The sequence below is a fragment of the Symphalangus syndactylus genome, chromosome 11, assembly GCF_028878055.3.
Source record: "Symphalangus syndactylus isolate Jambi chromosome 11, NHGRI_mSymSyn1-v2.1_pri, whole genome shotgun sequence".
NCBI lineage: Eukaryota > Metazoa > Chordata > Mammalia > Primates > Hylobatidae > Symphalangus > Symphalangus syndactylus.
This window is the reverse complement of record NC_072433.2, coordinates 54,712,462-54,732,158: the sequence shown is the minus strand read 5'-3', so window position 1 is coordinate 54,732,158 and position 19,697 is coordinate 54,712,462. Positions and strand designations below refer to the sequence as shown.

The 19,697-nt window shown below is 54.8% G+C and overlaps 1 protein-coding gene across 5 annotated transcripts; it reads right to left on the bottom strand.

The window, feature by feature from the left end:
- Positions 1 to 580: 580 nt before the first annotated feature.
- On the bottom strand, positions 581 to 19,252 carry TAOK2 (TAO kinase 2). 5 transcript variants are annotated; one of them, XM_055297644.2, is made up of 19 exons: positions 18,416 to 19,215; positions 15,145 to 15,311; positions 14,889 to 14,960; positions 14,696 to 14,797; positions 14,203 to 14,248; positions 13,977 to 14,073; positions 13,739 to 13,852; positions 13,540 to 13,631; positions 10,990 to 11,083; positions 10,804 to 10,885; positions 9,839 to 10,006; positions 9,408 to 9,668; positions 9,081 to 9,242; positions 7,173 to 7,538; positions 6,890 to 7,093; positions 6,330 to 6,569; positions 3,033 to 3,245; positions 1,872 to 2,054; positions 581 to 1,791 (listed from the first exon to the last, which is right to left on the bottom strand). In XM_055297644.2, exons 2-19 carry the CDS (start codon positions 15,274 to 15,276, stop codon positions 1,270 to 1,272), a joined length of 3,150 nt encoding a protein of 1,049 aa, XP_055153619.1. In that variant the 5' UTR covers positions 15,277 to 15,311; positions 18,416 to 19,215; the 3' UTR covers positions 581 to 1,269. The 5 variants fall into 5 exon arrangements, with proteins under 5 accessions (XP_055153619.1, XP_055153621.1, XP_055153620.1 ...); XM_055297646.2 differs by lacking the exon at positions 581 to 1,791 and adding an exon at positions 2,191 to 2,295 and having other exon boundaries at positions 1,919 to 2,054; positions 18,416 to 19,209; XM_055297645.2 differs by lacking the exons at positions 581 to 1,791; positions 1,872 to 2,054 and adding an exon at positions 2,090 to 2,295 and having other exon boundaries at positions 18,416 to 19,209.
- Positions 19,253 to 19,697: the final 445 nt, after the last annotated feature.

Genomic DNA, 19,697 nt, shown 5'->3' with positions numbered 1-19,697 from the left:
TCACCAGGCCCTATTGAAGAAGGGTGTGTGGCTCCTCTGCTGCCAGCCTGCCCAGTGGCCCCTCTGCTTTTAGCCTGGTCTGATAACCTAATGCCCACTTGGGAGGGGGATAGAATAACTTGAGGGCAGCCAGTGCTTAAGCCTTCCCCCTTCTGCAAACAGCCACTTTGTCCACGGGCTGTTAACCTCGAAGGGGTGGGGGAAAAGCCCAGACTTCCTGGGCCAGTCCCAGCCCTCTAGGCCTCTGGCTACAGGCCCAGCCTCTGCAGTCACATGAGGTCTCCACTGAACTCAGGCTGCTGAGGCTTGTGGGAAGATGTGCGCATGGAGCTGCCCGGGGCCTGTGTGGGAGGCAAACCTAAGAATCTGAAGCCAAAGCAAAGAAAACAGGAATTAGAGGTCAAGGGGCTGAAGACCACCTTTGAGATCCGAGATCTCATCACACCTGAAGTCATTAAAATCACTGAAATGTTTAGATACACAGCCCAATAAATTCTCTTTTTAAAACACAAGCAGTACTATTCAGTGGCCACTGAGCAGTCCTTCATGCACACCAAAGACAGAAGAGTGAGTTCTGAGATCTGTTAGAATAACCAACAGTTTATTAAAAGCTTGCCTGGGGCTCTGTGCCAGCCCCACAGCTGAGAGGGGCTCCCACGACTGCCCCCCAGGCCTGGGAGCAGCCCCTTCCAAGGTCCTTCCCTTGTTTCCCCGCCCCAGCCCTGATCCCAATTAAAAAAAAAAAAAAAAAAAGGACAAGACGGCACAGGACGTCAGACAGTAACAGGGGAAGAGACCCAGGCATCCTGACCCCAAGACCCCATCCTGATCCTTCTTGCCAGTAAGGTGGCCTCTCATTCTCCCTGCCTCAGGCCCCAGACCTGCTTTGCCCTGTGGCAGGTCTGAGGGCCCCACTGTGAGGGTAGTATAGTTCTCTGAATATAGTATGTCTAGACCCACCCTTCCCCTCCCCCAGGGGACTAGATGAATATTTGACACGCACATCTCCCTCCTTTTCTAGGTGGCGGAGGGAGACCCTGGCACCATGGTAGGGAGGCGGGGCTCCCAGGCAGCCTTGAGGCACCTATCCCCAAGCTGGCCCTGGGCCACTGGCCAGCCCCAAGAAGCCCATGAGATGAGGAGGTCTGAGGGGAGCTGGAGCCTACATCTTGAGCCTACCCTTGCAGGGGCCTCCACCTCAGTGCCTTCCAGGGTCAGCCTCCACCCACCCCTGCCCTGCCCAGCTCGTCTGCTCCTCTCCGCTGCACTTCAGGAATAGAAGTGGGAAGAACCATTGAGGATGTGAGAAGCAACACTGGTGCTGCGGCTCAGGGGCCCAGGCACTGCGGCAGGAGGGGGGCCCACATTCTCACTGCCACTGCCCCCCGAGGCTGCCCGCCGCAGGGGCTGGGGGCTGTTTCTTAGCAGCAGCAGGGCTCCGCCACGGGGTGTCCCACTCTGTGTGGGGGGCCCCAGCCAGTTTGGGGGGCCTGGGGGAGCCAGCAGAGATGGCTGACGCCAGGCTGGAGGGGGCATGCCTGGTGGAGGAGGGCCGTGGCTCCAGTGTGCCCCAGAACGGGGAACGGGACGGGAGGGCCAGGCCGGGGCAGGGGGTGGAGCGGGATAGCCCTGGGCAGCAGCCTCAGCCGGGATGCCCCCCAGAGCCATGCTGGAGAAGCCCAGCCTCATGCTTTCCGCATCGAAGGCCTCGATCTCACGGGCCTGCCGCTCAAGCAGACTCCGGATTCGCTCGGAGCGCCCTGTCTGCAGGGCCAGCAGCTCCTCTTCCACCTGGGGCATCCGGAACAGAGGTTAGAGTCGGGGGCGGGAGCCCACCCTCCCTTCCCAGTCCTGGAAGCTGGGCCCCTTACCCGCTGTTCCAGCAGTGCCCGCCGCAGCGCAACCCTCTGCTCCAGCTCCCGCAGCTCCCTCTCGTGCTGGCTTTCTGTGCGTATCTTGATCTTGCTCTGGTAAGCGTTGAGCAGCTCCAGCTCCTGTTGAAGCTGCTGCCGAAGGGCCTGGAACTCTGCTTCCTGGGTCTCATCAAGCCGCAGCTGGGGAAAATGAACAACCAGTTATAGGGATCTCCTCCCCCACCCCCACTATCCTCCCCTGCCCCAGGTAGGCCTGGGCCCTAAGGTTTCAAGAAGCAGCGGTCTCAACATCTATCAGAATGGAAGATGGTCATACCCTGTGGCACAGCAATTACACTGCAGAATCTATCCCCCAGGTATACTTGCACATGTGCTCGAGGTGTTCACGGAAGCGTTGTGATAGCAAAATACTGGAAACAACCTAAATGTCCACCAATAAGGGATGGGTTAAATAAATTATGGTACAGCCATACCATGGAAAATTCTATGCTGTAAAAAAAAATGAGACAGGTGTACTGACAGGGGAAGATGTCCAAAAAATATTAAGTGGAAAAAGGAAGTTACAGAAAGTAAATGTAAAGTATGATTCCATCTGTGTTTAAAATTCATATAATTTTTCAAAATGTGCACTGAAAAAATACAAAATACAGTTAATTATTATTAAGTTACCTGGGAGAGGTGGGACTGGGTGAGAGAACAGCCTTGGGTGGGGCGTTTCCACTCTCTACCCTCTCCGCACATTTTAAGTGGCCCATTCCAGTGTTAGGTGTGATCATTTTTTTAGAACAGCAACTTTCAAAATCCTCCAGAAGTCTGAGTAAATGGGCTTGAGGGCCACACTCACTTTAATCTGCACCCTGTTTACCCATTAAACTAACTCAGGCCCAGGAAAAAATAATAGCCACTCTTTTCCTTGGTGGTTCTTGGGAATAGGCACATGGCTTTGTCAAGACCTTAAGAAAATACTAAGAGCAAGAATAAAACCACTGAGGAGAATATGAAATAAATTATTGTGGAGAACATGAACAGAGGAAGAGTATATGAGTTTCCCAAGTAAAAAAGCCCTAGCTCTGTGCATGCCCTGCACCGTCCATTTCTCTAAAGCGAAGTACAGAGCCTGGCCTCTAGCACACTCCCTCCCTGCACCCCAGGCCTCACCGCCTGTGAGCTGAGCATCTCTGAGATGGACTGGTCATACTGCTCCGCCAAGATCGCCAGCTTGCGGGTCTGCTCTTCCTTGAGCCGCTTAAGGAGGCTCTTGTGCTGAGCTTTGGGCGTGGTCTCCAGCAAGTGTGCTCGCAGAGCCTTGTACTGCCGAGTCTGGATCTTACACGTCTCCTGGAACTGCTTCTTGATCTGCAGCTCCTTAGACTATGCAGTGGACGGATCAAGGGGAGATGGGGGCAGCGGGGAAGAGGAGGAGGAAGAGGAGGAGGAGGAGGAACAACCAGGGGAAATGGGGAGAAGAGAGAGAAGAGAGGAGACAGAAGCAGAGACAGGGAGAGGGAGAGAAACAGAAAACATGTTAGACAGAGGGGGTGGGGGGAGCTGTATACAGACAGACATGGAGAGGTGGGATTGTGTTGAGAGAGATCAGGAAGGTCTCGATGGGCAAGAGATGCAGAGAAGACAAGAAGTTCCAAGAGCACGTGCACGGAGTTGGGTGCGATACCCACGAGAAAGAACATCGGAGTTACTGGACAGGGAACTGAGGATCTTGGAAGCTCTGCCCAGGCAAAGAGGGAGAGACTGTGACCTAGAGACAGAAGCACGTGAGCAAATATGAGAACGTGCACAAGAACAAGCGAGAAGAACCAGTCACACAAAACACCCATGAAGAAAGCAACACGACTAAGGACAGACACAGGAAGTCCCAGGTCCAGCAGCTCAGGGAGGAAGGCAGGGAAGGAGGAGAAGCACCGAGCTGAGAAATGGGTAAGAAGGGGCTGCCCCATTTTGGGCCACAGAGGAGAAAGGGGCAAAGGAGGTGGCCAGAAAGGGCCTGACAAGTTCAACCGGCCAGCAGCTACCACCCTGACCAGATCCGCATTCCAGCCCGGCCCCTCACACACTCAGCTCAGACTCCAGGCCCACACTCAATCCTGCTGTCACAGCCCTCATACTCCGCTTGGTTGCCCCCAGCTCAGCACCCCCTACTGTGGAGGGTCTGCAGCCCCGTCCCCCAACCCACTAGGGTAATGGCTGATGCAGGAGAGCAATTTGGTCCCCTGCAGCTGGGAACTACGGAGGGAACGGGTTGGGAGAAAAGGCAGGGGATGAGGAGACAAGGGCTTGGAAACTAAGACCTCTGGAAGGAACCCGCAAACAGGGGCTCTGTGGGACCAAGAAGTTCGGTGAAGTTCTACAGGGGCCCAGACCCCAGAGCCGGTGGTGGTCATGGTGCAATGAAGCTATGAAGGCAGAGAGCATGAGGCTGAGGAGTGAGAGGGGCTGAGATAATGGAGATGGGGTGAAGAGGTCATGGAGCCGGGCCGAGGGTCAGCCTGGGGGCATACCGGGGAGGCTAGGCGGCAGGACAAAGCAGACAGAGGCAGCCTGGGCCAAAGGCACAGTTCCGCTCAGATATTTTATTTGTGTTTGTCTTTTTCTTTTTTTGGTGGGGGGAAGGGGACAGGTTGGAAGGGAGACAGAAAAACAAAATCAAAGAGGAGAAAAAAAACATGACTCTTCCCACCCTCCACCACCCCTGGACCCAGGCCTGAGTCAATGAGGGTGAGGATGAGCACACACAGCGGGCGAACAGCAATAACTTAGGGGAGGAGCGCCAGGAGAACAGAGTGACTGCTGGACTCCATGGCTGAGGAGGCTGCCTGTCTAGAGGTCCGAAGGGCTCTAGGTGAGTGAGCAAACTGAGGAAGGTGGGTGAAAAGAGAGGACTAGGGACTGGAGAAACTTCACTGAGTCGTGGGAGATAAAGTGCTCAATGCTCTAGATTTGGGCTGGAAGGGCTGGAGTCAGCTACCTCCAGGGGGGGAGGGACCGGGACTGGCGGGTGCGGGACCTCCGCCCGGCTAGAGTCCCTGGCAGTGGCTGGCGGGAGGCAGGGGGCCCTAGCTGGCGCTGGCTGCGTGGTAGTAGCCGGGGGATTCGGGTGGGCCGTTCACCCCGAAGCAGGCCCCAGCTGGCCAGTGTGTGGATGGCCCACGGGGGCAAGTGGGATGCTAAACCCTGGCTGGCCCGTGCCAGACGCCAGTTCCAGCCCTTGCACAGGACCCAGACCCTTGCCAACAGGGCTAATGGGTGTTGGGTGGTGCGGGGATTACGCCGCCGGGGCCCAGGGATGGGCAGGCGGCTGCGGAAGCCATCCTTGTTGGTTTTGGGGTACAGTGCAAACAGACCCCGGTCCCCCACAGCCCCACAGCCCTGCAGGGCCCGGAAGGCCATGGGTGACAGGCGCAGCAGAACCCGCAACCAGAGTCGAGATATGCCCCGGCGCACCCGGGGACCCTGCTGCCGCACCCATCTGCCCCCCGCTGCCATAGCCACCAGAGGTAGAGCTAGGCCTGGCCAAGCTAAGAGCCAGGCAGCTCCAAGGCCCAGGGGCACACCCATGAGGCCTCGACGCCAGCTCAGGCCCAGGACGGCCCCCAGTGCGGTACCCTGGGCCAGGAGTAGGAAAAGACTGGAGGGCAGGTGCAGGGCTGTACAAAGGAGCAGGTAGGAGGCCCCCAGACCCACCAGCCCCACCTCAAGGGCCAGCAGCGCTGCCTGCAGGCCACCCCCACCCTGGGCTGCCAGCAATGGAAGAAGCAGCAGCAGCAGGAGGGGCAGGAGGCCAGAGGAGGACCCCACTGCAAAGGAGAGGCCAGCCAGGAGGCCATGGGACAGGAGTCCAGGGAACTGGCTGGCAGGGCAGGGCCTCAGGTGTGTTGGAGGGGGTTCAGGAGGGATGTCGGGGGAAGGACAACCATCTCCAGGATCCCTAGGGGTCCCAATCGGAGCCCCCTCTTCCTCTTCTTCCTCCTCCTCGGGGACAGGAGTCAGTGCTGGACCCTGGACCCAGCCAAGCTCAAACTCCTCATCTAGAAGACTCCCATCCTCCTTCCCCCACAAGCTCCACGTCCCAGCCTCCTCCTGGCCAACAATGCTCCTCTCCTGCGGTACAAGGGAGGGCACCCTAAGCTCCTCTATCTCCTCAGACAGACCCCAAACTTCCTCATCAACCAGGCTCCCATGTTTTTGTGGACTGGGACTAGGGGCTCCTGATTCTTCCCCCAGAATCCTCTGCTGCTCGGGCTCCAAAGTGGCCCCTTCCTTTCCCAGAATCCTTCTCTCTCCAACTGCTTCCTCCTCCTCGCCAAGCATTCTTTGGTCCAGGACTGCCTCCTGGCCAGGTGAGCAGGGCTGCTCTTCTATAGGGGTGCCTGTGTTGGGTGGGCCCAGAGCCCCAGGAATGGGGAGTGGGAGGCCCGGGGGGCGCTGGCCTGCACGTACTTTGAGGCTCTTGGGCTGCTGGCGAACCTGGGCCGCATGCTTCTGCCGCAACTCTTGCTCACGCCGCTTGTTGTACTCCAGCTGGTTGCCCAGCTCCGTCTGGTGCTGCAGGCGGGTGAGCTCAGCCCGCGTGCGCTGCACGGCCTGCAGCTGCCGCAGCTCCAGCTCCCGCGTGGCCTCGTGCTGCCGAAGCAGCAGTGCACACTCCAAGTCTTTCTGGGTCTGCTTCTTGTTCAGGTCCTGAGGCAGAAGAAATGCAGGGCCCGGGGCCTGGTCAGTATCAAGGAAGTGAGGGGCCAGGGCTCCTTGGCAGAGAGAGCTGGGGATGGCAGGAGATGAGGGTGTAGGGGAGGCAAGCTCCTCCCTGGCCTGGGAACAGAGGCCTAAGGAAATTCTGGCAGGGTCTGTTGGGGATGAGAAGTAAAAGGTGCACTGAAGCAAAGCTGAACTGTAACACTTGAGGGCCAAGGAGAAAGAAGACAAGAATGAGGCAAATGGAAAAGGGTGGGTCCCTGGGATCCACGAGTGAGCGGGAGGGGAACGGAGATTGGGATGCCTACCTCCCGCAGCAGGTCCTGGTCCAGGCTGTGCCGAGCCAGCAACATCTTGCGCTTGTACTGGCGACACTGCAGCTCAAAGTACTGGCGCTGCCGCCGCAGGAGCCCTGCCTCCTCCTCCGCCTGGCACTGCTGGAGCTGCTCCTTCTGCCGCAGCAGCCACTCGGCCTTCTCCCGCTTGGGAGTGCTGGGGTTCTCCTGGAGCTCCTGGGGGAGGGCAGAGGGAAACAGGGTCAGGACCCACCTGGCTCGCCATCGGCTCCGCCCCCAAGCAGCCCTAGCTCACCTCCTTCAGCTGTTCCTTGCGAAGTTTGTAGGTCCGCTTCTGTGCCTCCAGCAGGGCGGCCAGCTCTTTCTTCTGCTGCCCAAGGATGTGCTGCTGGAACTTCCGCTCCTCGGCCTGGGCAGCTCGTGCCTCCTTCTCACCGATGGCTTGGTGCCGCCGGGCCAGCTTTTCTGCCTCCGCCCCAAAGCCAGCCCGCTGCGCCTCAAGCTCCCGCTGCAGCCGTGCACTGTGCTCCTCCCGTTCACCCCTCAGCCGTGACTCCAGGGCCAGCAGCTGCTTCTGGTGCTGTCGTCGCATCCGCTTATAGCCACTCAGCTGCTCCCGCAATGCAGAGTCCTGCTCATGCTCCTGGATCTGACGGCTGACCTGGGGAAGGAGAGAGGGTGAGAGCTGGGGCTCAGCCTGGCCCCTAGTTAATTAACACAAGGGGTCTTCCGTGGGGAAGAACATGGGTTTTCAACTCATGGGTTTCATTCTCATTTAACACCTTCCTCACACACGGCCTCTCTAGCCTGTTTCCTCAACTGGATAATGGTGATATTATCTACTTCACAAGTTGGTGTGACCGAATGATAAAAGGTGGTGAGCACAGGGCCTGGCACAAAAGTAGGAACAATCCATACTAATTTGAAACAGTGAGTCACACAAACCTGGGATCAAATCCCAGCTTTGCCACTTACCAGTCACGTGATCTCAAGTAAGTTAACTTCTCAAAGCACCAGTTCCCTCATCTACTAAATGGGGAAATAATACCCCCTCATAGGGGCTATGGGGTAAGTTCGGACTCTATCTAATAGGTGTTGGCTTCCTTCTGCTTCAGCAAACATGGTCGGCCTATCACTCCCCAGGTATTGAGCTGGGATAGGGGCCACAAGATGCTGGAATAACAAGAACACTGGGCTTGAACACCTTCATTCAAAGTCTGATCTCAGGTCTCATTCTCAATTGACTCTATGAGTGGCTCTCAAACTAGTCCCGGCAGCCAAGCCCCTGGCAGTCAAGACCTCTCTGTACAGTACTGCAAAACACCATGGGATCTGAAGAATTGTTGGAACACAACCAGCACCAAGCAGAGGCCATAAGAACATACTAGACTGAATCAGTGGCCTCTAAGGGGATTGTTGACGCTCAAATGCAGCTGAGCAGGAATGTGATCTAAAGGCTTATTAAAAACATGGATGAAAAGCTATGTTTTATGAAAAGCCTAAACACTTTTTCCTGTGAACTGAGAAAAAGATTGCCATGAGTTGATTTTAGCAGAGGACTAAGGGCCTGCTTACAGGAGCGGAGAGCCACCAAAGGCACTGGGGCAAGTGGCCCCTCTGAGCCACAGGTGCCTCATTTCTCCAATGGTATCCTACCCTTCCCCTCCCAGCAGGGCTGGGAGGGTTAACACAGGCCTGTGTGTAAGCCTGAGAGCTAACCGCTGGCATGAGACAGATACCTGAACACCATCCCTGCCCTCTGGGGCATAGAATCTGGCAAACCTATCATGATGCTGTTCAGGACCACCCAAGCACAGGGCACCCCCGGCACAGGGCTCCCCCAGCACTGGACACCCCCAGCACAGGGCTCCACAGGCACAGGGCTTCCCCAGCACATAACCGTGAAGCACCTGACTCACCAGAGGAGCCTGGGAAGGCAACCCAGGAGATGTCAGTTAAGGCAGGCCACAAAAATGGAGTAAGAGTTTGCCAAGCTAGAAACACCCAGATTGGGCCATATGACCAAAACAGTCCGCTGGGAAGAGGAGGGAAGCGGGAGGGTTAAGGGGAGCAGGCAGGAGCCAGCAACAGAAAATGAGGGTAGAATCCAGACTCAATCCCATGCCACAGGGAGGAAATCATTTCTAGACTTAAAAAGACTTAAAAAACAGACAGCGAGCAGGCTGAGGATGGCTACACTCACCAGGGAGGCAGTTCGGATGGTGGCAAAGTGGTCCCGGTTGCGGCAGTAGGCCCGGCGGCGGGCGGAAGAGGTGGTGGAGGTGGGAGCTGGGGCTGCAGGCGGCTGGAGAGGGCTGGGGGTTATCTCTGGCTGGTAGGGGTCATCATATAGGTTGTCAGAGCCCTAGAGGGAGATGGAACACCCAAGGCTCAGAGGCCACTGGGTCCAAAGAGAGCTACCTGAGGAGAGCCACTCAGACTCAGAGGAGTGCTGCACTTAGGGAAGGAGGGCGAAGACCCAGGCGGTTCTAGAGCAGGTGCTCAGGTCCCCCAAGGGTGAGCTGTGTACCGGCAGCCGATGGATAATGGAGCTGTGAGAGGTGACTGTGTGCTCTCCCTCCTGCATCATGGCCATCTCCCGGGCTTCGGGGCCTTCTTCCTCCTCCTCCTCTTCCTCCTCCTCCTCCTCCTCTTCCTCGTTGTCTGAGGCATCTGCTAGGCTGTTAACGGAGCTGCTCTGGCTGGAGGCGCTGATGGACATGCTGGGCACTGAGTGGCTACTCTCGAGACTGGTCAGAGTCCCGGCCCGGTGCATGTAGGGCTCGGCCTCCTGTGAACAGGGCGTAGGCTGCTGGGCAGGGAAGGGGAAGCCCTGGGGTGTATGCATGGAGGTAGCATGGGGAGATGGTGGTGTGAGTAGGGCTGGGGAAGGGGCCAAGCAGCTGCAGGGGGCAGGCACACATAGGGGATAAAGAGGGGTGTCAGGGCAAGCTGGGTCACCTCTTCCTCCTCTGGGGCCTCGGCACCAGGGCCGTTGGGTGCCTCTTGGAACAGGATCTTCTTCATCTTGCGGTACTGCAGGTTGTCCAGCTCCCGCACGGCATCCTTGGTCCTCTGGATCAGGTCCATGATGACTGTGGGTGGCCGCTCCCGGAGTACAAAGCGGTGCTGGGGGAAGAGGGCACTGAGGCCTGCTGCCAAATCCCCTTCCCCCCATAACCCACAGCCCTTGGCATTCCCTCCGGCCTGAGGCACTCTTCTGGGACCCACGCCCACCATGGGTTGATGCTGGCCTTATCCCAAGCCCTTCTCTCACAATAATTTTCTGTACCACCCAGTACCTACTCCCCAGACAGACTATTCTTCCACTAAGCATGGCTGACAGGCAGGAACAGTCAGGAGAACCGGATTCTCGTCCAGCTCCTCTACTAAAGGGCTATGTGACCTTGGACATGTCATGAGGCCCCTCTGGGCTTCATACAGTATCCTACAGTTATAAAACAAGTGGGTCCAACTACATAATCTAAAGTTTCCAGCTAGGGATCCTCAGGCCCCCATGGGTCTGTGAAGGGAATGGGGCCCCTCTATTTTTGATAATTCAAAAAACACCTAAGGGAAATCATACATTTACCCATGATAAGGCTACACAGGCTTTTGGCTTGCATTACAACAGATCAGTGGGGGCAACCCTGGTTATCACACGCTGACCAGAAGCTCTGGCTGGCATTTATATGAATCTTTGATTAATAAAAGATGGGAAAACAGTTTATTACTTAATAAATTAAGGCAGTCTGGCAGACAAAATCTTGTAAAACACAGAGTCCACTGGGCATTGGGGATGGGGTGGGAATTCATCAACGAAGCTCTTGGTGGAGGAGGAACTGGGAACCACTAATTTCCCTGGGGGTTCTTGTGGCTCTAACAAGCTACAGTTCCAGGAGAATGCTAGGCCAGGAGGCCCTCACCTTCAGGAGAACCTCTGAGGTTGGTCTGTCTTGAGGGATTTTCTGAAGACAGGAGTCAACAAAATTCCGGAAGTAGTCAGACCTGAAAGTCACAGGAGGGTGGGAGAGGGGTGGGGAAGGCATGAGCCAGGCATCTGTACCCCATGGCCTAACCCCTGGGCCCAGATTCGGAATCTCAGTCCTCACCAGTGTCCTGACTGGAGCACGGGGGATTCATTCTGTGCAATGTGGTATAAGGCACTCATCGCATTCATGTTAAACAGCGGTGGTTTCCGTTCCGCTACAGAAAAAGGTGAAAGGGAAGAAGGTGAGAGGTGGCGGGGGGTAGAGGACAATGGAATGGAACTGAGACGACTTGGGTTCAAACCCCAATTCCTTGACTTCCTTGCCACATGACCTTGAGAAGTTCCCATCATCCTGTTGCGTCTCAATTAATTCTTTCCTCTGTAAAATACAACACCCAACCTCTCCACTGCACATGGGTGGAATAGGGGTCAAAGAAAGTAACATCCACAAAAGCAGTAACCAAGGCAGAAGGACAGCCATTCAGTTATCACCCCAACTAATACTTCTTAGGTGCCAAAGGGTGCAGATAACGTGATAATTGCTATGGGGAAGATAAAAACAAGAATTAGGCCCCGCCCTCAAGGAACTTCCAGTCTAAAAGAGAAGATTAAATAGGACTGAAAAAATAACATCAAAGTATTAACTGGTATAAGAGGGAAACGGAAGTGGCTGGGAAGTTAAGAGTATGCAGTGGGCCTTCAAGCTAGTATCTCTTCAGGGAATTCAGAGAAGGGCTTTGTAAAAAGCCCTGAGATTAGAAAGGAAAGTGCAAGCTAAGAGTTGCTAAGAGTCCCTTGTAGCCCAGACAAATGTCATGTTGTTTTGGCCTAAATGGTGATTTTTTTTTTTTTTTTTTTTTTTTTGAGATGGAGTCTTGCTCTATCGCCCAGGCTGGAGTGCAGTGGCGCAGTCTCGGCTCACCGCAAGCTCCGCCTCCCGGGTTCACGCCACTCTCCTGCCTCAGCCTCTCCGAGTAGCTAGGACTACAGGCGCCCGCCACCACGCCCGGCTAATTTTTTGTATTTTTAGTAGAGACGGGGTTTCACCGTGGTCTCGATCTCCTGACCTCGTGATCCGCCCGCCTCGGCCTCCCAAAGTGCTGGGATTACAAGCGTGAGCCACCGCACCAGGCCCTAAATGGTGATTTTTAAAATTAACTGCCAATAATCAAATAATAATACAAGTTTCCAGTTTCTCCTTAAGAATTAGATCTGTAGAAATGGAGTCTACATTACTGCATAACAATGGTCTGGAGATAAGCATTAGCTGCCCTCTTTCTATGGAAACAGCAATCTCCAGTTCGCCACATCCTTCTCCACATTGCTTCCCTGATATTGACTTAGTATGAGTTGACATTTACAATCAGACTTGATATGTTCTTTTTTTCAATAGTAGAGTAATATTTCTCTGTATCCATATCTCTTCCAAAAACTAGAAATAAAATGGACAGATCTAGCTTTTTCTTATACTTAGGTCTGTTTCTTACATTTTTCATCAACTGTCTGGGCCTGGCATCAAATGGTAAATGGAGACTGTGAAGATGGAGGAAAAGGGCTGGTCCAAATCTCTGACCTCAGGCAGAGGACCCAATACGAACCAAGGCAAGGAAGTGGAAAAGTTCATGACACACTCAGAGGGTGGAGCCCATGAAGGAAAGGGCCAGCATTTAGGAAGCAAAGCCTCTAGGATGGTGGGAGGAAGGATGGGGATAGCTTCAGTCTTGAAGGCAACAGGGGGCCACTCATGGCTCCAAACAGGGAGTTGAAATGACAGCACTGAGCTTAGGCAGACCTCTCTGGCATCAGTACTTAAGACAGACGGGAAGGGAGAAGAGACTGGAGAGATCACTGCAGGAGGTTGTTGATAAGAGAAACTAACAGCAACTCTTAGGGAACTGTTTTGTGCCTGGCATTGTGTTGGAAGCTTTATAAAGGTTACCCACCTCATTAAAGAATTGTTTCAATAGTGCTGGCTGACAGAGATGAGAACCTTGGCATGGCTTTAAGGCCTTAGGAACTCGCTTGGACCTAACTCTCTGGCCTTATCCTTCTATATTTGCTGCATTACATGCTAGATTCCAAATAACTGAAGCTAATCCCAGTTCCCCAGGACTGCACTTACCTCTAGGCCTCTCACATGCTGTTCTCTCTGCCTGGAAAGCTCTTCCCTACATTCTGCAAACAGCTATTATTTATCTTGCAGGTTGGCTTCAACATTCTCCTACAAGGAGGCCTTCTTCAGCCCCTAAACTACGTCAAGGCCTGTTTTACATTTGAACTGCTCCTGTAACCTCCACACAGTGTTCATCGCATTGAAAGAAAACATGCCTGCCTCGTTTCCCTAAATCAAATGTAAGTTCCATGAGGGCAGGATTCTCATTCACTGCTATCCCTCCAGAATCACAGGTCCATGGCACAGCACATGGTGGGCACTAAGAAAAAATTTAGAACCAGGGTAGTGGACAGGAAGAGATGAATGCTACAAAATCTCTAGGCCTAAGAGCTGGCAGAATTTGCCAGCTGCCTGTATTGGGGCTCCAGGGTAGAGTCACAACGGACAGGAACTTGGAGGCCTGCGATCCCATCCCTAGGAGAAGGGGGTAGTCTGGAGTCTGGGAAGTAACAGGAAAGAATGGAAAAGATGATGAGGGAACAGAGAGGATGTTCTTACCCAGCTCGATGCAGGTTATCCCCAAGGACCAGACGTCCACTTTGCCATCGTACTGCCCCTCATCCATGGCCAGGATCACCTCGGGTGCCATCCTAGGAGAACGGTCAGGAGAGAGAGGCAAATCACCCGCCGAGACCCTGTCACTCCTACTCCCAACATCCTGGGAGGTCTCTCCACTCACCACCACTCACTCACTCACCAGTATGGGGTGCCCACGAAGGAGTTGGCGGGTGCCATGATGGATGCAGAACCAAAGTCCCCCAGCTTCACTAACCCTGGTTCTGACAGCAGGATGTTTCCAGCCTTCACATCCCTGCCAGAGGCAAAGTACAGGGAAGAGACATGTGTCTCAGGAAAGCTAGGCAGGGGCAGCCCAGCTAAATGACAAGTGGTGCAGATAGCACTCCCCTCCCAGGCACTGCCGGTGCTGCTTGTACCTATGGATCATGTTGTGGGAGTGCAGATACGCCAGGCCCTGAAGCGCCCCGTGGGTCACAGCTGCGATCTCTACCTCCTGAAGGGGTTTCTTGTGCACTGGAGAGTGAGGAAGAACATCAACCCAAGGGAGCGCAAGGGTGGGATTGGAATAAGCTCCCCTTAACCCTTCCCTATGGCTCCCCTGCTCTTCTCCCTTCTCCACTTATTGGCCTATGAGTCACTTACCTTCTAGAAGGTCAGAAGCTGAGCCCAGGCAATACTCCATTACCAGCTAAGGAAGAGACAAGGGTCAGAGATCAGAGTCTCCTGGGCAGGGACTCACAACAGAGCTTCCTTGACTGTCCTGTACTCAGGCTATGTCCCTGGGGTGATGACAGGGAAGAAGGGCAACTGGAGACAATGAGAGGGTGGTGGGAGAGTTTCTGGAGTCCGGGCCCAAGACATTCACCACTGCCCATCTGAATCCCTTCAAACTCCCATTCAATCTCCACCTTCTCCAGCCCACAGTGACCTGTCCCACCTGCTAACAGCCTATGTCACTCTGAGCCAGGCTTTTGCTCAGTGGGTATGTCTGAGGACTAAAGCGGTCAAAAGAGACTTCCTCCTTCCCAAGATCCCACAACAGCACCACCAACAGGGACCACCTAAGAGACTGGACCACGATAAGGACGGGCGTGAATAGGAGTAAAGATCAGGCCAGAATCTGACACCAGCTTACCCAAGCCGTGTGCTCCCTCAGGTAACAGCCCCGGTACTGAATGGTGTTGGGATGCCGGAGCTTCTGTAAGAACCGCACCTCCTTGATGATGTCTTGCCATTTCTAGGGGGTCAGGGTAGGCAGAGGTTACCCAGCTTGCATCTTCAGACAGGAGTCCCCTGTCCCCAACCTGGCTGTATTGCACCTGGCCCACCTCATTGGACTGCTTCCCACTGTAGGACATCTTCTTGATGGCCACCACCTCACTATTCCGGACATCCCGGGCCTAGAGGACCAGACCAGAAAGTGTTGAAGGCCCCATTGAGAGCTGGGCATGGGAAGACTTGCTGGCCCAGCAGGAGAAGGCAGGAAATACCAGTGTGATGGAGTAGTGTGCAAGGGCTGTTGGGAGGTCCACATGGGTAGGAAGAGTCCCCATCCCTATTACACCCTCCCAAGACCCAACTCACAAAGTATACAGCTCCAAAGCTGCCATGGCCAATTTCCCGGAGGTCAGAGAAGAGCTTTTCTGGGTCATCCTTGAAGAAGAGCTCAGCCACATCTGGGTCCTTCAGGCTCCCGGCCCGGCCCCCAGCTGGCATGGTGGCCCCTGGGGGCCCTGAGAGTGGGGCCTGGCCTGAGGAATGGAAATGGGACCCTTAGATCAAGGATTGAGCCTTCAGGGAGAGGAAGGGACCCATCAAGTTTCTGCTATCTCCTCCCCTCATTCCCTGATGAGGGGGAGGCACTGCTGAGGAAGGGGAGGGGGAGATTAGGAACAACATCAAAGCTCCAAAAAATGAAGTTGCCCTGGCAACCAGATCACACGGGCTGGGTCCCTGGAGTCCCTAAAACTGCTAGGAAGATTCTGGGAAGCTAAGCATCCTCACCACCCCCTTCAGCGCTCAACAAGTTCTCATTTCCCTATAGCCCCTGTATCTCCCCTCAAGGATAAAACATTCTGCTTCCCAGCCAGCACTCCAGAGCCCCAAGTGTCCTGTCCCATAAGTCCCATACCCCAACTGTTTCCAGGCACCTTTCTGTTCCCCTTGGCGCTGAGGCCCCCACCTCCCTCAACCTCTCACACCCTGGAAGAGAACAGGAAATGGCCAGGCCGGAGGCGGTGGAAATCCGTCCATTGTTAGAAGTGGGTACTGGCCCAGAGGAGCCCGCAGAGTCACTCTCAAAAAGGGCAGGGGGAGATCTAGAATGGGAAGAAGAGGGATATAAATGGCATCTGGCTGTGAGGGCCTCTCTGTGCTCTGGGCCACCTTACTTGTCCTGTCTAATTGCATAAGCATCACACACAGGTACAGGACATTTGCAGGGTACAAATAACATTTATTGAGTACCTTACATGCATTATCTCTATTCAGTCCTCACCACAACCTTATGAAGCAAGTATTATGATTTCCCCTATCTTACAGATAAAGAAACAGGCTCAGCAATGTTAAGTGCCTTGTCCAAAGCTGGTCCTCCATCACTATGATTTCAGAGCAGCCCTTCGAAACAGGCAGGGCAGAATCATGATCACCATTTCCTAGGTGAGGTCACTGAGGCACAGAGAAGAAAAAGGACTTCTCCAAGGTCAGAGAACAGGACCTTCTGCTCCCCGGTTAGGCCTATGTCCATTACTCTCTCAGCTGTCACCCCAAGCTCAGCTCCCCTCTTGCAGGAAGCCTGTCCTGACCACTCCAGCCATTGGGAAGAGCACCTAGGGCACCCAGCCAAACACCCCGAGAAAGTTCCTGCAGGATACCAGAACCAAAACCCTCAAGGAGATTCCAAGACAGGCTCCAGCCTAAGCACTTGTCAGAATTTAGGCACAAAGGAGCCTTCAGCAGAGCTGGAATCCTGGGGCAGAGTTCTAGCTACTTAAAAGCACCTAACAATTTTAGCATGTAATTTATTCTGTCATGCCTTGTTTCCTGTTGTGTTGTTAATTTTGTCTCCTCAGCCCAACTGGAAGCTGGAGGGCAAGGAGGGAGCCTGACTCTCCAGTGGGCCCCCAGGGTGCAGAGGACTCAGAATAGCCTGGGAGACTGATTGATTGCTCTCTGCTCAGCCCTCGGCAGCTCCCCAGGTTGCTCAAAGCAGGCCCTTTTCTCCCTTCTGCCAGCAACAGTGCCAAGCACCCCTCACCAGCACCACACACCCACACACAAAGGCAGGTGTTCTCAACTTGCCAAAGGAATCTTCCTGACTTCTTTACCAACACAAGGCCCCAGAATGCCAACCTAGGCCACATGGAAGGGGTGCCACCCACTGGCAAAACATCATGCAGGTCCCCTTCCCCATAACAACAAACACTTGAACAATAACCAAGGTCTGTGCTAAATCATAACCACCTTCCAAAACGGACAATGTTATCTCCATTCTACAGATGAGGAAACCCGTATCTATCTGCTCCTAAGCTATGCTACCAGTACATCCCATCTGCAGTGCACAGCAACAGGGCTTTGAATAAGTTCCTTCTAGTTCTAGGTCTTCTCTTCAGTAAAATAGATTACAGCATGGAACTGTTGTTAAGATTTTAATGAGATCTCATACTTAGGAACACCATGCAGACACTCAGCATATGGATTTTTTCCTTTCCTGCCTCCAAGGTCCCCACAAAGCTTTAATCCTTTGGGGGATCATTCTACCCCAACAGCTTGGCTCGAACAGTTAAAAGATGTCACTAGTGCTACCATTTGTCAGGAGAGAGCCCTCTCAGGAATCCAGGCCAAACCCTGGGATCGGGGTAAAGATGAAGGTCACAGTGGATAGAAAACTCCATGAGGCAGAGGCAAAAGCGAGAGGCTCCCATCAGGAAAAGCTTCTGAGTAGAGCCCTTCTGGAAAGGAAGCTCATCTCATCCCCATTCTTAAACCTCACCCCAGCCCGGTCTCCTAGGGACCGCTGGCGGAGCCCAAACTCAGAGGAAAAGAGATGGCAAGAAGCACGCATGCATCAGGGAAAGATGTGATTGAGGACTTGAGTTCAAATTCTGGTTCTGCCACTGTGTGACCTTGGGCAACCTCTCTGGGCCTCAATGTTGTCAACTGTAAAATGGGAAGATGCCAATAAAAGAGACCCCCACAGGGTGAACGCGGGGATGTCACATGAGAGAATGGCTGTCAAAGCACTTTGTAAAAGACAGATCGTTTGACAAATGGATGAGATTATTGACACCATCACAGCAAGAGGTTGGAAGGTAACTGCAGCTAGGGGAAAACATTGCCAGGCACCTCCAAGCACACACACACACACACACACACACACACACGCATACACACAAACACATATACACACACTTCCTTGCAAGGAGAAGAAATCCAACCAGACCAGGCCTGAAAAGCAGGTAAGCAGATCCACCATGGGAATCAGAGGCATGGGAATCAACACCACAGAATAGCCAGGAGAAAGGGGAATATCAGGGAAGAGAGGTGGCTGTGAGGGGCAAAGTGAAGGGGAGAAGACTGAAGTGCAAATCCATCTGATTAGCTGAAGCAACCTAGGATGTGAATCTCGGTGACATCAGAGACCCTGTCACCTGAGGTCCCCCACCAACCAGACACAATGAAAGGAAGAGGAAGGGGTGGCAACAGAAGGCAAGGCTAGCCAGAGGCTGACCACTGGCTCAGCTGGGCTTCCCCATCCTGAGGAGAGGGCCTACCCAAGTCCAGCTTCTCAGAAAGGCACACCCTTTCTTCTCAGAGCTAGACACAGGGACCCGCGCCCCTGTACCCCGTGTCTCACCTGGTAGGGGTCACTATGGTGCCCCAGCGCCTCCGCTTCCGCCTGGGGTCCTCCAGCGGCTCTGCCAAGCAGGGAGAGGGGCAAGGAGGCCTTTCCCCTTGCCACCTCTTCCTCGGCTTTCGCCCTTCCTGAGGGCGGGCCCGGGAAGCCTCCCCTGGAGGGGAGGGGGTGACAACCTAATCTGACCTCGCGGTCCAGTCCTCCCCCTCCTCGAGGGCGACAGCTGCCAAATTCCGGATTTCTGATTGTGGGGTCTGAACCCCGAATATCTGAACTGGATGGAAACTGAATCCGATAATTGAACGCCCGGGGAATGAACCCCGGATACTGGTGCACGCAAGGGCCTGAACCCGATATTTGAAATTCTATGAAACAGAGACCCAGGTTTAGAGAGGTTGGGACCCGAGTCCCGGATATCTGGACTATGAGGACTGTTACCCGGCTGAGAAGCGAGGGGCAAAGCCCGGAAATTTGGGACCCAGGGGCCTGAGCCCTAGGTCTTCGGCCACCGACTGGGGGCCCACCCCGAGGACGTCCGGCCGCACGGCCCCTCTCACGCCGGGGTCCGAGGGTGACAGCCCCCGCTCCCGCCCCGGCCTCCTCCCTCTCCCTTCTCTGTTCCGAGAATAGCTGAAAGATTGTAGCTAAGGCGCTGCTGACGGTCCCCGCGCCCTCTCTGCCTCTCCTCTTCTCCGTCTCAGCTTCTCTCCGCACCACAGCCCCGGTCTCGTCCCGGTCTCCCTCTCCCTCTTCCTCCCAATTCCAAGATGGAGACCGGGCGGGAGAGCGCAGGCGCAGTAGGGACGCCGGGCTAAAGGGGGCGGGGCCGCAGAGGACTCAGCCCCGCCCTCTCTCCTCACTGCCGCGGCCTGGGAGACCGGCAGCCGCCGAGCCCGAGTGCGCGCGCGCCCCGCCACGCGGACCCCGGGCCGGAGGAGGCGGGGAGAAGGGCTAGGCTTGCAAGGGGAGGAGCCCGGCACTCTGTCCCACGACTGGCGGTAGACAGAGCTGCAGCGCATGCGCTCGCCCCGCCTTCGCTCTGAGCCCGAGCTTGTTGCTAGGGGAAGCTTTGAGGCGGCGCGGGTGGACGGACAGCAGCGGCGATCTGCGCCTGAGCGCAGGGTGGAAGTTGGGAGGGGCAAAGGAAGCTGCTGCTGGGCGCGGAAAAGGCGGGAAAATAGACTGCTTCGAGGTTAGCAACCATCTAATCTGGACAAGGGCCTCCAAGTGCGAGGAATCTTTGCGCGTCGACGCTGGGAAAACTCAATCGGTCAAATCTCTT

Excerpts from the sequence above, each read along its gene's own strand:
- TAOK2 (XM_055297642.2), bottom strand. The coding sequence starts at position 15,276 with ATGCCAGCTGGGGGCCGGGCCGGGAGCCTGAAGGACCCAGATGTGGCT. Across the intron at positions 13,632-13,738 it reads TTCGTGGGCACCCCATACTG|GATGGCACCCGAGGTGATCC; the intron begins GTGAGTGAGTGA and ends CCGTTCTCCTAG. Across the intron at positions 10,007-10,803 it reads CCTCAGAGGTTCTCCTGAAG|CACCGCTTTGTACTCCGGGA; the intron begins GTGAGGGCCTCC and ends CTCTTCCCCCAG.